General features: G+C 45.4%; 1 protein-coding gene across 1 annotated transcript in view; it reads left to right on the forward strand.

Moving 5' to 3' along the window:
• The window catches only part of ZNF592 (zinc finger protein 592), a 37,120-nt gene that overhangs the window by 12,593 nt on the left and 6,406 nt on the right, over positions 1-18,121 (forward strand). The window contains exons 3-7 of the mRNA XM_030955386.1: positions 6,733-6,911; positions 12,411-12,587; positions 13,358-13,517; positions 16,107-16,385; positions 17,424-17,536. Of these exons, the coding sequence (XP_030811246.1) occupies positions 6,733-6,911; positions 12,411-12,587; positions 13,358-13,517; positions 16,107-16,385; positions 17,424-17,536 (908 nt within the window). The remainder of the gene's footprint in view (positions 1-6,732; positions 6,912-12,410; positions 12,588-13,357; positions 13,518-16,106; positions 16,386-17,423; positions 17,537-18,121) is intronic.

Genomic DNA, 18,121 nt, shown 5'->3' on the forward strand with positions numbered 1-18,121 from the left:
AGGCTGGTGAGGAAGAAAAGCCAGGGTGTGGCTCCATGGTCTGCTTAAATCAGTTTGTGATCTGTTGCCATGAGGCAACAATCCCACCCTCTTCTCCTTCCCACCCATGCCTGGTCCTGGTGGTCCTGCAGGCCCCAGAGGGCTGAGAGCAGCTGCAGGGAAGAGGATAAAGAGCAGGGCTGTGAGCTGGAGGCCAGGACATGGCTGAGAGTGAGGAGGAGGGGATAGCAGGAGACAGGAGGGTGTCCTGGGTGGGGTGGAAATGGGGCTGGAAGCTGATGTCTGCTGGCACGAAAAGGAAGAGTCTGGCTCCTGCATTCTCCTTCCAGCTGGGCACCCATGGTGCTGCCCCAGGCAGCCTGGAGTTGTGACTGGAGAGCTCTGTGGGTGACAGGGCCCAGGCAGTGGTGATGGTCTGCTCTGTCCTGCTGTGAGGAGAAGGTGCCCTCTGAAGTGTCTAATGCTGCTGCAAACACCACGGGCAATAAACACTATCTCCAACCAGAGAAACTGTGGCTGCTGCATCCCTGAGAGTGTTCAAGGCCAGATTGGCCAGGGCTTGGAGCAACCTGGTCTGGTGGAAAGTGTCCCTGCAGGGTGGAGGAAAGGGCAGAGGCCTTTAACATCACCACTGTAGGAAAAGAGAGGGAATGTGTCCCATGTAGCGTATGGGGTCACACTTGACCCACACTTGACTTGAAAGTGTGGATGTGAAAAGTCATTTAATCCTCTACGTGATCATTTTAGCGAGTGGGAGTTCAGATTTCTAGTTGGAACTAAGTGCCCACCCAGCCTTCCTCCTCACACTCTTCCCTGCTCCATCATGGAGTCCTTCCCATGGGAGACAGTCTGTCATGAACATCTTTGTCATGAGTCCTTTCCACAGTGCAGTTCTTGAGGATCTGCTCTGGGATGAATCCTTTCCATGGGGTGCAATCCTTCAGGAACAGGCTGGAAGAGCATGGGCCTCCCATGGGCTCAGAGATCCTGCCAGAAATCCTGCTCCAGCAAGGGCTCTCTCCATGGGCTGCAGTGTCCTACAGAGCACATCCACTGTGGTGCTCCATGGATCAGAGAGGGACAACCTGAGCCACCATGGATTCATGATGGTGTGCTCTGGCATCTGGGCTCTTACTCTCACATCTTCTCCCTCCTCTTTCCCAGTTGCTGCCCAGCATCTTTTACCTTTTCCTGATCTGTTATCTCAGAGGTGCTGCTCAAGGGCTCGGTCTTGGCCGGTGGCAGGTCCATCACAGAGCTCTGTCTGACATGGGGACAGCTTCTGGTGCCTTCTCTCAGGTCACCCCTGCAGCCCCTCCCAAACAAAACCTTGCCACGTAAACCTGCTACAGTCAAAAGAAAATATGTCAGAACTGAAATTCTTGAAATTACAGCTGAGATCATAAAGAGAAAAGAGCTACAGATTTTGCAAATTCAGAAGTAAGCTGATTTGATGCAATATTGTCTAAGATCTGTGATGGATTTTTCCATTGCAATTCCACTTTGTTTCTCCAAGCTGTCGAGTTTCTAGATTTACATCAGTGCTTTAACCAGGGATTTTTCCATGTATAAAAAATGCATTTTGTGTTTATTTAATGGCCTTAGTTTCCAGAGATAAGTTTTTATTGGAGTGCCTTACTGCAGGTTAAGCATCCTGGTGTGTTGGGATGATTGAGATGTGTGTGTAGGAGTTGATCTTGGTGCAGGTCTGAGGAGGACGCTGGATTTGGGAGTGTTGAAGAGTTAGTGAGGTTCAAGGGTACAAATACAAAAGGTCATTGGGAGGAGGAGGAGGGATGCAGCAATGAGGCTGAGGATGAATTGATGTGAGGTGGGAGTGAGCTGAAGGTCAGGCAGGCTCCCTCAGTGGCGTTGGCTCCTTAGGCTGACAAAATAGGCAGCTATCATCTAAGGAAATAACAATTGCTGTCGTGCTTGGATATGGTTAATTAGAATGAAATCTCCAAATTAGGGTTCTAGGTTTTTCTTCTTCAAGTGAATAATCTTGAGTTTCTGTTGAAGGGGTGTTTTTCATCCATGAATTGAACATGTTAATGCAATGATGTGTGTTCATTTAGAGAGAACCTGGGCAGGAGCATAGTTCAGTTATTACAGCAACAGCAGATGCAGTTCTCTGCCTGCTGCTTCTCCTCTGATTGGTAAAATGTTGTGTAGCAGTGCTGTCACCTGGATGGTTGAATTAAGTCAGAAATAGCCGTCCAAGCATCTGGAGCCTGACTGCAGTGTGGGCCACAGCCAGTGATGCCAGAGGGATGTGGGCAGGGGAGCAGAGGGGCAGAGGTGAAGGTGTGCCAGCTGTGCCCCCAGAGCCATGGCATGGCAGCCCTGCAGTGCCATCCCTGCCGAGGGACACAGGTGCTGGCACTGCTCCCAGCCAGCCCGGCAGGGAGAGCTACTGACAAGTTAAAGGTTAACTTTAACTGGTAATTGGCCACTGTGGTTTTTTTTTTAATAGCAAGAGGATCCTGCTAATCTCTGTAATCCCTTGGCTGCCCCAGCAGTTCTGCCCAAAGCAGAAGAATTACAGCTTGCAAAAGGCTGGATTTGGGAAGAGCTGGGGCTTTAGGGCACCACTGGTAGGGGATTTTTGGTTTGAATATGTTAGGGGTAAGCATTTTTTGAAACATTAACAGTCTGCAAATACAGTTTCTGTTCCCCTATGACTGTTTAACTTTGAGTCTTTAGTAATTTATTTTTTTAAGAGATAATTTGGCTTGTGAATCTTTTTCCTAGCCCTGGTTCCATGCCATAGGGTTGCTGCTATGTGTTTTTAACTGATGCTCTATGATGATCATGTCAAGGTGGACCCTTGTAGTCCAGGGGCAGCTCTTAAGTGGATGTGGACTCCATCACCATCACTTAACTCTGGAACAGCAAAGAGACTAAAACTGCTGGAATGTTTCTTTGCTCATGCCAATTCTCTTTCCACAGGCACTGTCTGGGGCAAAACTCTGTGTTACTATAAATGCCCTGATTTGCAAACACCTCTGTGGCCACAGGGTTGGGTTTAACAGACAAACTTTGTTTGAGTAGTGTACTTTTTTCAATCTGCACTGTATCTCAGTGAATATTTCATTTTTTTCCCTTTTGAAGAAGCTAATAAGTAAAAATGGGAATCAGCTCAAGTATTCCAAAACGGCTGAGCTTCTGAGCATTTGTCTGTGTGTGACTGTGACTTGTGGAAGAAAAGCCCAAATGAAATGTGGCAGGCAAACCAGAATTAAAGAAAATTTGTAATAAATAACTCTTGATTAAAGCGTAGGCTATGGGAGTATGAAAAACACAGACATTACACAACTGAATCCCGTCCTGGTAACATGTTTTAGAAATAACTGACTAATGAATGTCTCAAATTGCTGCCAGACTTCTTTGAAAAGTCATGGAAAACTAGGAGAGAGATAAAAATGTGACATCTGGAACCAAGTTATAATTTCTCGTACGAAGCAGAAGAGTTGCAAAAGGAAGAACCACTCTGTGTCCCAGACTGAGTGTTTGGTGGGGAGCCCAGCATGGCTGCACACTGGCTCCTGGTGCAAAAGGGATGAGCAGAACCTCCTGTAATCCTCCTGGCAGGGTGGCTGGTCTCCTGTCTTCTGCAGCTGGTGAGAAAAGGATGAGTGTGAGCAGGAAGATACCAATTATGGTTTTTTTCCTCAGCTCTAGTGTGTTCCTTGCTTAGTTCATTTTATTACCCTCAGCCCTACTTGTTCTTTTTGCAGCCAGCCCCTTATCTATAACATGCTGAGTTACTGGGTTATGATCATCACTCTTTGCTGTTTAACTTTCCCAGATACTTGGAGGTTATTTTGAAGAGCCAAAATGCCAGCAGAACTTCCTGGGGTCCTTGCTCTGTCTTTTCTTCTAACCACTCACTCATCCAAGCAAACTCCTTCTCCTTTCTCAAAATCCTGTGTTGAAGGATGTTACAAAGCTGTTTGGGAAATCCAGGTAGCCTGATGACCCATTGCAGCTCAGATCTTCCTTACCCATGTGTTCATTGACTCCTCTGGAGAGCCTGGATCCTTCCATGGGGCCAGAAGGGAGAAGCTGCATTGACTTTTCCCAATTTCAGAAGTAGTCCTGCTTGAAGATGAGATTTTCCTTATTCTTACTCATTTATCTCTCTTCTTTGTCTGTTTACTGCCCAATGTCTTGGCTCTTCCACAAGACAGTCTGAATTTGGAGGCTTGGGCTGGTTTTTGGTCCCCCTGTGGTGTGTGGTGTCAGTGTGGGAATCCTTCTAGCTCCTTCCGTGGTGCCTGCAGGAGCAATGAATTAATTTAGCCTTATCCTCACTGAGTCTTGCTTTTTAATCCTGTATCATGTGTCCACACTTTCTGGCAGGCTTTCTGCCAGGCCTAAAGTAGATAACCACAATTTTGGTGCCTCTTGCTCACAGTCCCCAAGCTTTTCTGGCCTGTGTTGGCATGGTTTTGGTCCCTGTGGAGCCTTTCACATAATGCAGGAGGTGACAGGAGCTGGCTGCTCCTCTGACATCCCCAGGAGCAGTGCCCAGGCATGGAGCTCATCAAATCCTGAGTGGTTTTGGCATATTTTAGATCCTGCACAAGAACACACAGGGTGGTGAAAATTCAGGTTTTCAACATGCGCTGATTGATTCTGGGAGCAGCGGGTATGACGTGCAGGGGAGGAAGAGGTGAGCCTCAAACTGACTTAAAATCAAAACTAAATTGGTTCTGACAAGGCAGGATCTGGAGAGAGTGTTTCTCACTGAGTTTCTAGGGCAAAGGTGCTTTCAGCTTGTGCTTGTGGTGCCTCTGCCTTACATAATAGTTGAGATCCCAGCAAGAAGTCCCATTTTAACAATGCCGGGGAGATAAATTCTCCATTCTCAAGCCAGTTAGAAAAAAATATCTTAAACACAATAAAACTGCTTTTACTTATTACTTACTTATTACTTACTGCTCTTATTTACCATGAATTTATTGCTTATTACTTACTTTTGTAGCTCTTACTTGGGGATTTGAGAGTGCATTGGAGAATTAAAGGTCCCACTCAGCTCCTTGCAGAGAGGTCCTGGGGGATTTTCTATTTCTCATTTTCCCATTCCCATGGCCCATTTTGCACTGTTTTTCTTTGCTGAAATTAGAGGACTTCTGCAGCATTTGTAATGCTCTTGAGCTTCCTTTAATTGCCTATGGGTGTGTACATGGGAGTCCTACCATGTGGTTTTCCCACTAATTTCTCTCCTTCCTGGAGAAACAGTTTCTCCTCTAAACTTGAGTTGTGTCATCTCTTAGGTCACATCTGAAGCTTTCCAGGTATTTGGCAATTTCTGCAGTTTTCACTTTTGAGTGCCTAATTTTTTATTCCCTTCCACCCTGTGAACCTTTCAGGTTTGTCACAGCTTTGCATTTTATTGTAAGTGATGCTTTCTCTTACCTGCAGGGGTTTTGACATTTCCCTTATGGGTGTTATGTAGTGGAGCATCACAGAGGTGCTGCATGAAATAGCAATACAGAAAAGGGAGTTGGCCATTAATTTTATTCTATTTTTTGGTCAGATTTAGGGGCTTCTGTCTCATGTTTCTACCCTGACTGCCAGCAGTGAAGTCCATGGAAATAATTTAGTTAAATTACTTGATTTGATAATCCAGAATTAGCTGCATGCTGGTGTTCACTCTTAAGTTAGAGGAGTGATTTTGCATGGGATGATAAATGTTGGAAGACAGTTTTTGCTCCTGGAGGGCTCAGAGTGAGCTGGGATCTGCTCCAGCTCTACTGGATGCCTTAGCAGGAGTAATGTGCTTCCTACAGAGGAGGAGTAGCTGCTCCTGGGCTTTGCAGGAGTACAGAGAGTTGAGACACCTGTGAAAAGGAGCAGAGGTTTGACAGCTGTTGAAAACAGGAAGATACATTCACATAAAAACTTTACATGTCAAATAAATTATGCTTCTGCAAAGAGGTTTTGATTGCAAGCACGTGTGTAAAAATGGATTTCATTAAGGATGAAACAGGGAGAGAAAGAGGCTTTGTATTATTTCTGGTCATCAGGGAGTTTCTGTAAGGGAACCATAGTTTGTGGTCTTGGAAAGTTGAAATTTCATCTGATACAAAGAAATTTTGCAAGAGACACAGGAGTTGTTTTGATGGGGAAGGTGCACATGAGGACTGCACTGCCTTCAAGAGCAGGTGTTTGGAGTCAGGCTGTAATTTTCCTCCTTTTTTGTGATCTTTTGGTGTGGGGTGAACTCTTGTTGAGAAAAGTGCTCTCCTTCTCAAGTCAGGAAACGAAAGTGCTGAGCATTCAGAATATCATGAGAGCTAAGAGGTGAAAGAGTTTGCTTTCCTTTCTTATGGGGAAAAAAGGAAATAAACAATAAAAGATGTGGTTTAAATATGGAATGGTGAACTGTGGAGGATGTTGGGAAAAATGATAGGAGGCTTGTTAAAGAGCTTTGTGCAGTTGGTGCTGCTCATGAGAGCTAAGAGGTGAAAGAATTTGCTTTCCTTTTTTATGGGGAAAAAAGGAAATAAACAATAAAAATATGGTTTAAATATGGAATGGTTAACTGTGGAAGAAGTTGGGAAAAGATTATAGGAGACTAGTTAAAGACCTTTGTGCATTTGATGCTGCTAGAGGAGCATGCCTGTTCTTCCTTCAAACCTGGAAGTTTTCTAGGGTGAATTTGGGGAGGAAAAGAAACCCCAAGTAGAAAATAACTACCAACTGTAACCTTTCTTCCATCAGACGTGCCAAGTGTGCCAGATGATGCTGCCCAACCAGTGCAGTTACTGTGCCCACCAGAGGATCCACGCTCACAAGTCTCCGTACTGCTGCCCCGAGTGCGGCGCCGTGTGCCGCTCCGCCTACTTCCAGACCCACGTCAAGGAGAACTGCCTGCACTACTCCCGCAAGGTTGGCTTCAGGTGGGTGCCCCCAGGCTCCTGGGGAGCTGGCATTTACACCTCTGCACTGAGGTATCCCTCTGGCTGGCCTGGATTGCCTGAACCCCTGCCAGGGGCTCAGAGACCTTGGCATAGAGCCCAAGGCACCTGTGACTTGGATATGAGCCATAGAAAAAATTACCAACCTTATATGAGGATCTGCAAGCCATGGAAGCCTAAGCAGAATAATAGTTAGTTTGTCACGGGGTGAAAAATAGATTTTTTGGGGTTTTTAGAATGGGGGTTCAGGAGGCAAGAGGGAGGAATCTGGGTGTGTCCAGCCTTTCTCCTTCTTCTTGGACTCCATCTTCTGCTGTGATGCTGGCACTGTTGGATTGGTCTAGAGTAGAAGCTCACTGTCTAACATGGGTGATGGGTATTGGGAAGTTATGGTAAGTAATGTACACGTAGTTTTTAGTATAAAAAGGTAACACTGCCCTGAGGGCAGTGTGCCTCTGTCTGACCTGCTGAGCAGACCTCGGCTGGCCAGAGAAAGAATTTTATAGATAAGAAACAATAAACAACCCTGGGAACAAGAAGAGAAGAGTTCTGACTCCTTCTTCGACCACTGGGCTGGGGAAAGAGGCTTTGTGACACATCTCAGGGTCACTCTGAGCAGCAGAAGTCCTGAGACCTGTCCTGGCTGTGCTCCCTCCCCGTTTGTTTTACAATTTCCTGAAGGGAGGCTGCAGACAGGGGGGGTTGGTCTCTTCCTCTTGGCAGCACTGACAGAAGCAGAGGACACAGCCTCCAGCTACGTCAGGGGAGGTGTAGGTGGATATTAGAAAGAAATTTTTCACAGAAAGAATAATAAAGTACTGGAATGCTGTCCCCAGGGAGGTGGCAGAATCACCATCTCTGGGTGTGTTTAAAAAAAGACTGGACATGGCACTGGGTGCTATAGTCTAAGTCAGGTGTTAGGGCACAGGTTGGACTCGATGATCTTAGATGTCTCTTCCAACCTCAGTATTCTGTGATTCTGTTTTGTGTCTTCTCACTGGCAGAGCAGGAGACAAAAAGAAATGGTCCTTGACTTAGGATAAACCTAACTTAGCAAAAAGCAAAACATCAGTGTGTTATCAATGTTATTCACATTCTGAATCCAAAACACAGCACTGTAGCAGCTACTGAGAAGACATTAACTGTTCCATCTGAAACTAGGACATCCATCCCAGGGAGCTCAGGCTCCCTGGGAAGCTGGGATTTACACCTCTGCAGCTTGGGTGTGCTTGTGAGGTTGTGGCTGTGTCTGTCCTGGCTGTGCCCTCTCCTGATTTGTTTTGTGTGTTTTTTCACTGACAGAGCAGGAGACACACACACACACAAAAAAAAAGAGGTCCTTGATTTAGGATAAACATAACTTAGCAAAAAGCAAAACATCAGTGTGTTATCAGTGTTATTCTGAATCCAAAACACAGCACTGTAGCAGCTACTGAGCAGAAATGAACTCTGTTCCATCTGAAACTAGGACATCCTTCCCTGGAAGTGTTCAAGGCCAGGTTGAACAGGGCTTGGAGCCACCTGGTATAATGGAAGGTGTCCCTGCCCATGGCAGGGAGTGGATGGGATGAGTTTAAAAGTCTCTTTCAACCCAAAGCATTCTGTGACTGTGAACTGTGTCTTACTTACAGCAGAAATGAAAGTGGATGTAGCTGGAGCTTGGCATGGTTTTCTGCATGACAGGACAAATTTGAAATGGGAAATAATTACTAGCTGGATTTAAGGGAGGTTTCTGAGAGCAGACATTATTTTGTGGTGTCTTTGAGCTGAAAAGCTCTTGTATTGAATTCATGTTGCAGCTGGATGTCTCAGGATTGATACTTACAGCAAAAAGATTGCAGATCTTAATCCTGTAAATCTCCTTAAGGCTTGAATTTATATTTATGTCAGTTGTAATGGGCTGAGGATGTGTGCCTTTATGAGAAGGGCATAGATTATTTCCTTCTGTGCCCCTGCAAATCTCCAAACATTTCTCATGAGCTGAGACAGGTGGAGAAGGCTCCCAAGGTTCTGGATGTGGTACAATATCTTTTGTCTTGCTCTAAGAAGATGTTACTTTCCCCTAAGAGCCTTCCCTCCTTGGCATGTTTAGATCACCTGGGCTGCAGCACAGCCCTTGACACATGATGGTTTGCTTGGGAGATGAGACTGGGTGATCTTTTGAGTTTCCTTCAAGTTCTGTTTTTTCTCCTGATTGCCATTAAATACTCTGAGAATACAAACAAACAGGGCAATTTCTGCTCTTGGAGATGTTCTTTTAAGATGTCTGCAACTTCAGGAAGCTCTGCTGTGTGGTTTGGTCTGAATCACACTGAGGTTTTCAAGGGCTTTTTCTTTCAACTGTGAAGACAAGAGGCACATAACAAACTAATTCTGAGTTTAATTATATACAGATAAGGTTTTTTAATGTGGGATCTGATTTGAGGAGACCCAGCCCACAACAAAGAATTAATTTCATCATATATTAAATGGCTGTGATACTGGGGCTGTTTGGAAATGAGTTAATCTGGGGAGGAGGAAAGCTGGAGCAAAAAATGTTTTCCCTGAGATGGAAAAAGGGATATGGAGGAGATGTCAGAAAATTAACTTGGGTTTGGTGCAGTTCTTGGGACTTCAGTGGCACCTGGGAATCCAGCAAGGAGAGCTTCTGTCTTTCTACAGATGACTTTAGCAGATACCTACTCTCTGTTCCAGGGACATTAATGAAGCTCTAAATGAAGACAAAACTCACAAATTATACTCAAGGATTTTTTAGCTTTACCCAGCTTCTCTAAAAGCTGAATTTCTTTAACTTCTCCTCTAATTCACATCTGCTGAAGCTCATCTGTGAAAGCTGAGTCCACTAGACAGGTCAATGTCTGGCTGTGCCATCCTTGTTATCCTGCCTGTCTCTGCTGCAGGGCTGATGTCACTGACATTGTTGAAAACAGAAGAGATAAATTCTGGTTGCAGGACCATATCTAGATAATCTGTGGCATCTGCCCTGTAGTCACAGAGTGACTTCATTCTTTTCTTTCACATTTCTTACTTGCAGAGCTGAAAAGCTGAGGAATTCTTTAAATCCCTCCTGGGATCAGCTTGACTTTAGCTGCTTCTCTTTATGTCCCTATTTTTCTTGAATTTCTGGAGCACAGGTTTGGCTTTGTGATAAGTCCTTATTCTGTCTCCTTTCCTGCTCATAACCCTATGCTTTCAATTAAATTTGGGGTATGGTTGTTTTATTTGGAGTTGAGTCATGGCTAGTGATAGCACTGAAAATGAGAATGGCCTTCTACAGTTAAAAATGAAACTCAACAAGATTGTCCTTAATGCTCCTTTCTTCTTGGCTCCAAGTGTCACCTTGCCCACTTTTTCCAAGCCCCTTCCAGCTGTCCCCACCAGTCTGGGACTCATTTTTCTGCTTGGTGCCATTTGGAGAATTGGGGGGCTGGAAGGTGATGGCATAGGAAGCGTTCTGAGGGTTAAGACAACATCTTGTAGCTGTTATCTCCTCTCACAGGATGCTTTCCAAGACTTCCAGCCAACCCTCCTTGCCCTGAGGGATCCAGCAGCACTGGGGATGATAGCAGGATTTGCAATTTGCAGGAATTACATGGCAAGCCCCTTGACATCCTCCATCCACTTTGTTCAGCTAATTAGTTTATGAGACCTTGTCCTTCTGGCACTGGGATTCTTAATTACAACGTGGCTGTTGTTTAGACTTCCATTTAGTGTAAATTAAATTAACCTGTGATCGTTTGACCCTGAGTTTGTTTCATTCCTCATTTTTTATGAAGTACTTCCCAAAATCAAGCATCAGGCAGAACCATCTCTTTTTAATTCAGGGAGTATTTGTGGAGGAAGCCCCTTGGATATTCCTGGATGTACCAGCCATTCCTTTCTGCCAGGATTAGTACTTGTTCTTCCATTTATACTTGGGGAATTCATTCTTCCATAATAACCTGGTTCCTGGTGTTACTGTATTAGAAAGTCTCTTTCCCCCTCTCATATGGTTGAGGGTCATGCTTGAAGGCAGAACTACCCCAGCAGAATGTTTTCATGCTTCCCCAAAGATCACACCAGCTTCTGTCACTGCTTCCCTCTTGAAATTTAAGAAAACAGCAATTCTGTGTTTTCTTAAAAGTGTAGGGGAGAGGGTTTGGCTCCTTCAGGCTGGCTTCTGCCTAATGATCTTTTGAAGTGCAACTTCAAAGCCTGGGCTTGTTTCCTAAACGCTGCTGGGAGGCTGCTTTGGAGGGAAGGATATTCCAGCAGCTTGTTTGTTTATGATAGGGGCTTGGAGCTGTGCCAGGGCACGATAGCTGGGGTCCATGTGTGCCAGCAGCACTGAGCACACTCCCCCAGCAGCGCTGTGGGCAGACTCAGCCCTCAGGGGAAGGAGGGAAAGGAAGGGAAAACCTGTTCATAAGGTGAGGAGGTCATCCCTTGTGCATCTCTCACATCCCACCTATGCAAGGTCGGCCCTTGCATTACCAGGCTGCTCCAACATCTAGACATGCAGTGCTGGCTTAAGCAGAATTCCACTGGTGTCATTTGGATGGAATATCCTTGGGAGAGGCTGTTCTGGTCCCAGCTCAGCAGAGGTGCACCTTTGGGATGGCAGACCCTGTGGCTGGTGTGCTGGAGGCAGGTGGGGACGGGTGGCTGCATCCTGACATGCCCTTGGAAGTTGGAGTGTGGCATCTCTGAGCACAGCAGGCAGATGTGGGGAGTGTCAAAGTGAAATGAAGTGAGGCTGCTGATTGTTGCCATCTTGTGGGAATGTTAGGCAGGACCTGTCACAGGTGTGTGTCTGGAGGAGAGGCAAGCTGGGAACAGCAGGGTGGCCCTGCTCTCCTCTTGGCCTTGTTTTCAGCTGCTGAGAAGAATCCCTTTCTGCTTCTCCCTCTCTCTTCCCTGAGCACTCAGACAGTCCTTCCAGACAAGCACTTTGTAGGCAGCACCTGTATCTTAATGATTTTAATGAGCTTTATCAGTTCCTTGGGTGTTTCTAGTGCTGTTCTCAGAATCTTAGCTGTTGTGATTTTCTGGAGCTCAGTGGAGTACCAATTGCTGAAGATTCCTGACTGGATATTCTTTCTCTTTATTTTGTACTGGTGGCTAACTGGTATTTGTGCTGCTTTTTGCCACAGGGAGATCTCATCAGGTACTTTAGTCTTTCCCTTGTGCCCTGTGCTGGAATTGGCTTTCACAGGTACAGGGTTGCTATTCTCTTGAACCACATCTTCACTCTTTTTTTGGGTTATTTTAGTCTCTGAAGGTTTCTTTTATAGATCTTGTTGGTACCATTTAGCTGTGAGTTCTGCCCAGAATTCCTGTATTGTATTCCTCCGTGAGTCTTCCACATTGATACAGAAGAGACTGAACTGATTAAATCAAGGACTCACCACAGCCTGGTCCTCCTTCCATGTGTGCCATTCCATGGGTGTGATGGAAGTGGTGCTGTGGCTGTAACTCAGCTCTTTGTCATGCCTCCCCCAGGTGCATCCACTGTGGAGTTGTCTTCATGACCCTGGCCATGCTCAAAGTGCACATCCACGAGAAACACTGCGAAGTCTTCCACAAGTGTTCTTTTTGCCCGAAGGCCTTCAAGTCTGCTGACACCACCATGGCTCACGTGGCCAGCCAGCACCCAGCAGAGCCTCACAAGACTACTCAGTAAGTGTTTTGGCTTTATCTCTTCTCCTTTGGTGGATGGCTCCAGGATTTCCCCTTTCCCTCACAGTTTTTTTTTCTATTTTTGGTTTCTGTCCTCGTATAAGATGATCTGCTGCTTTGTCTGCCAGCAGGGGTCTGTTCCAAACCAGAGCATGCCTTGGTACAAACACAGTCTGCTGGGCAGGAGGAGAGGGCTTTGGTCAGGCAAGAGCTAAACATCCATAAAAAGAACTTAATTGTCACCTCTTTGTCCAGCAGGACCCTCAGTGGCACCTCTTGGTAGGTGGTTCCAGGGCATCTGGCACTTGAAGGGAAGAGGAGAGTTATCCCAGGCAGTGTTGCCCCCAAAAATCACTAGAGAGAAGCCTCCTGATTTTTCCACCCTGTAGCTGTTCCCTCCCAGGCTTGAGCTAGTGCCAAAAATCTGTGCTTTGAGTGAGGAACTATGGAAAGGTGGGATTGAAAGCAGTGTGTAGCTCTGGCTGGTTTGCTTTGTGTTTGCTCCCATCTGTCTGTGCTCATACACACGGGGTTATGCATATGCATAGAAGTAAACTTATTTTTAGCAAGCTGTGGTATGTGCCTGAGGCATTTTGATGTTCTTCCCAGTTGAGTTACTGGTTCAGTTGCCCACGTGGGTGTGTGTTGACAACACATGGAGAGCACAACCCTCCTCAGAAGTCCATCCCTTTCTGGAGTTGCTGGGATAACTTTTTACATTGTTTTCTTGAGGCTGAGAGACTGAATTTACTTTCTTTAATTGCTTAAAGGGTGATCTACAAATGCTCTTGTGAAATGGTCTTTAACAAGAAGAAGCTGCTGCAAGAGCACTTCCAGCAGAACCCCAGCAAGTTGTTAGTGGGAGTGTTTAAGTGCCCACAGTGTCAGCTGGTGTATATGCAGAAGCAGCAGCTAATGCAGCATGTCAAGGTAGGTAACTCTCTCCCTTACTGGTGCAAAATCTTATTTTTTGAGTTCACAGAGAATTTACATCAACCATGTGGGGCAAGTGGGTCAAGAAGTGGAAGATTCTTGAGGAATATCTTAGTGGAAAATACAGACTGCAGTGATTTACAGGATCTGGAAATGGCAGTGGAGTGGTTTGTGTTGGTTGGTCTTAACGCTGGCAGTTCCTCTCATCTAGATGCATTTTAGCTGTATGACAAAAACTTGTTTATACAGTTAAAGCTCTTTGATTTTTAACTCTTGTATTTTCATAGAGGCACAGAAGCGCTGACTGGTTTGGGTTGGAAGGGACCTTGAAGGCCATCTCATTCTACCTCCTGCAGGGACACCTTCCACTATCCCAGCGAGCTCTGGGTGCTGTCCCTTGTGTCCTTGAACACTTCAGGGATGGGGAGTCCCCAGCCTCATAAAGAAATTAATTAAATTCATGTGGCAGCCTTTTCATTGGTTGGGAGACAGGAACAATTATTCCCTGCCCACAATGTTACTGAATTTATGTAGTGAAAGCTGAATCTGCCATTTTGGTGCTCCCCTGGAGAGCTTTGGCCCCTTTGCAGCAGCCTCAGAGGGAGGTTCTGTGGCATTTAACAGCCCAATTCCTGCTGCTCTGAACCACACCAGACTGCAGGAGGGGACTGAGAGAGGCAGGAGTGCTTGCCCTGGAGGTACCAGCCTTACAGGTCTGATTATCCCATAAATGTAAAAGGGCTACATTTTTCTGTTATCTTACTCAGGATGTTTTTAGGTTCAGTGCCCAACAACACCCCACAAAAAGCATCTCAGAAGATTTCTCAGTGGCATATTGAAGAAAGAGCTTGCCCTTTGATGAGGGAAAAAAAGGATTTTTTTTAATCAGTGACTTTGTTTATACTAACACTGAGAAAGCCAGAAGATTTTTTGGCTCATTCCTGAAAGCAAAACCCATTCAAAACTCCTTCCTTGCTCTCTCCGCCATGTCTTTAACTTGCAAATCTGGAAGTGCTTTTCATGCAGTAATGAATTACAATTTGAAGCCCTCCTGTGAAGCTGATGATTGCTAATCTTGGTGCATTATAGCTCGGAAAATAGAGTTTAGATTAAGACTAGGACCTTCAAAGAGGTATTCATCCCCAGTGCTAAAAAACTGGGGCTGAGATACTCACCTTGTGGTTCATTGTCAGATCCCAGCCCAGGGACCTGCCTGCAGCAGTCTGTGCATCAGCACCCTGAGATCTTCACCACAAAACTTTGTCTCTTAACCTCTGAGGTGACTGAAGGCTTTTTGGCAGGGGAGCAATTGCACTCCCCTATCTCCTCTGAGATCATCTTCATGTGGTAGAGTTTTTAGGAGGTGCTGTCTAGTGTGTGCCTACATGCAAAATAAAGAATCCATGTGCCTCCTCATCTTCCTCAGGTTTAGAGCGTTGCAGAGCAGGAGTTACTCTGCTTCCTGGAGTTGATTCTGCAGAGAAATCACTTCATTTTTCCATGCTCCTCATTTGTTTTATCCCAGTGGTGTAACAATGGAGTAATGGGCACTGAAACACTCCAGAAATTTCCAGATGGGGAGAAAGGTGATGTGTCTGTGTTCTTGAGGAGCTGGCAGTGCTGTGGCTTCTGTGGTCATCTCCTGGGCCAGGTGCAAAGTACACAGACTTCTCAGCTGAGACTTTGTGTTTGGAGGTTTGTTTGGTGTCTAACCCACAGAAAGACTTCCAAATGCCTGGGGCTTTCATGTGTTGAGACTTTACCCGTTATTAATTACTGTGCACAATTAAACCTCTAAATTAGCCTTTTGTGTGGATGAACTGTTGTTGTTCCTGGGGGAGTTTCTTGAGGTTTCTTTGGTATGTTGTTCTTTTACTTGCTTTTGCTTTCCCACAGCTCTTCATTTTTAGATTATTTTCCTTATGTTCAATTTTCTTTGTTAAAATAACTTTTTGGGAGACTTTTGGATTTTGGCCTGTTGAATAACCAAAGAGCCTGGAGCCATATTCCTTATAAGGCTGATTCCTGGCTTTATGCTTGGTCTTATATGTCAGGAGCAAAGTTTTGAACCATGAAAAATGTAAATATCAGTAGATGGAGTGGAATTGAAGGAAATAGACTTGGAGAAACTTAACATTTTCTCTTCCCATCCCTTGAGCAAAAATGAAGCAGCTTTGGAGCAACATTTCATTCAGAGCTTACCAAAGCTGTGTGTTTTTAGAACTTAGGCTCTTGAAATAATGACAATTGAAAATTCTTTTCCATTATATCTTCCCTGTTTAACTAGAGTTCCCAGGGCTCATCCAAAATGCTAAACAGGCAGCACCAAGGAGTGGCTGTTGTCATGCAGGAAACAGAAATAGAAGTTTCATGTTTCTTGGGAAGATCTCTTGTCAGGGAAGGCACTGTGCCACAGCTTCTAGGAGAAATGGAAAACATACAGGAGCAAGACAACAACACATAGTTTGGCCAGTGGGGATTTAAATAATGTATTTAAATAGTAAATGGTATTTATTTATAAATAAAGGTGTTAAATATGAATTACATGTAAATATTACCTGCATTTCCACTGTTACTGTTACACAGGGTGTTCATGGAGTCCCCCGCAATCCTGAGGAGCTCTCAAACTTTCGGCAGAAATCTGAGAAGGCTTCAAGGAACCAGGTTCACACCTCACCAAAGGAGCTTTTGGTAGCCAATGGGACTTCCCCCTCTCCTCTGACGAGGAAAGAGATGAGGGTGGAAGGGCATAATCCTGAATCCAAGTCCAGACTGAGAAGAACTGGTTGGACTTGCAAGGAATGTTCACAGTGGATCCCTGATCGGGAAACCTACGTGTCCCACATGAAGAGAAATCATGGAAGGGTAAGACTGGGGTGAAATACTTGAGCTAGGGAGCTGGGGAGGAGCACCATCTCCTGCATTCCAGGCCCCTTTGCAGGGCTGTCGTTACAAGAACTGCAAATCTCAATTTTTTGTGTGTTTGATCCAGCTCAAGCCTTGACCTACTTTTGTCAAGCTAATCCTTGTCGCTGGCAGAACATGGGCCAAGATGCTGTGTGCAGCCAGATTTCTCAGTACTTTGGCATCAGGATTTCTTGTTTGATATCCTGAGTCACCCAGCCATGAATGGGAATCTGGATCATGGTGTTTGAGTCCTTCTAGCTTGATTTGGGGAGGGCTGGGTTGTCCCACTTGATGATGTCCTCACTTCAAGAGAAGAAGGTGAGGGCAGGCTGAGTGCTGGATTTTCCCATTTGAATGTCACAGAAGCAGGGAATTGGACAAATATTTCAGTTTAATACATACATGTATTCATTAAACAAGCCTAAGAATATTTTAACTGGAAGGTAGATGCAGGTTATATAAAGGGCTGTTGAAGAATTTGGAGGAGGCTGGTTACAGGACAGACTTTCTTAGGGGAATGTGGATATCATACATGGATAACAGAAAGGCCCATGTGATGCTTTTTAGCATTTTGCCCTTTTCTCATGCTCAATTACAGGAGTGAGAAGGATAAGTGGACTTGTACTTTACTGGGATCCTGCTGCCTTCTGAGGCTGAAGGATCTTCCACTGAGTGAATTCTGCATGGGGTCCAGTGGTTCCAAATGAACCCACAGGAAAAACATATGTGTAATTCCTAATAAAAGCATCAATAAAATCAAGTACATGCTTTAAATAGTCCTGCTTTTATAAGATCAGTGCTGGTATTACCCAACCTGTAGGGCTGAATCTAAGTGGAATCTCAAAACCTTAGTGATCTCCATCAGCAGAATTACATATTATGTAAGGGATTTTTTTTGCATCTGAGAGGTAATGTCCAGGTGAACAGCAGAGGAATTAGAATCCAACCAGTGCCTTCCATGTCCTGCTGCTGAAAGGTGTTTCTCTTTGCCTGCAGTCCATGAAGAGATACCCCTGTCGGCAGTGCGAGCGCTCCTTCAACGCCTCCAACAGCCTGCGCAGACACATCCGCAACAACCACGACACAGCAAAGAAGGTCTACACCTGCTGGTACGTACCCAGTGCCCCTTGGCAGCAGCAGCAGCTAATCCTCTGAGTCTGGGAGTTGTAGTAACTCATGTCTGCTGCTCCTGTCTGCTCCAGACTGTGAGTTACTGAAGCACAGTGAGGAGAAGAACGTGTTAAACACAAGAGACTTAGTGGCTAAAAAAACCCCTTGCTTTTGACTGCACAGTGAATGTCTTTTAGAAACTTAAGGGAAGGTGTAGTTTGATATCTGCAGGTGTGTCCTGGTTCAGGGCAGATTTGGGAGAGAACCCCCAAAGGGCTCCTCTAGGAAAGCAGATTCAATTGGCCCCTCCCCACAACTGGTCTGGGAGAAACTACCTCCTTGGAGAAAAGTGGAGAAAAACTGTTTATTAAACACTAAAACCTAAACAATATTAAACAATAAAACCCCTTGCCTCTCCAAAAGAGATGACAAACTCAGAAATCCCCTCTCCAGGTTGCAGCTCAGCTCACTCAGTCTCTGATCAGTCCCTCAGTGCTGGAAATGTCGCAGGCCCGGCCCGGCCTGGTGGCCACAGGTGCAGCTGCCAGTGCTCTGCTGGGTGTTCAGGCCAGAGCAGATTTGAA

The sequence above is a fragment of the Camarhynchus parvulus genome, chromosome 10 (genome assembly GCF_901933205.1).
Source record: "Camarhynchus parvulus chromosome 10, STF_HiC, whole genome shotgun sequence".
NCBI classification, from domain to species: Eukaryota; Metazoa; Chordata; class Aves; order Passeriformes; family Thraupidae; genus Camarhynchus; species Camarhynchus parvulus.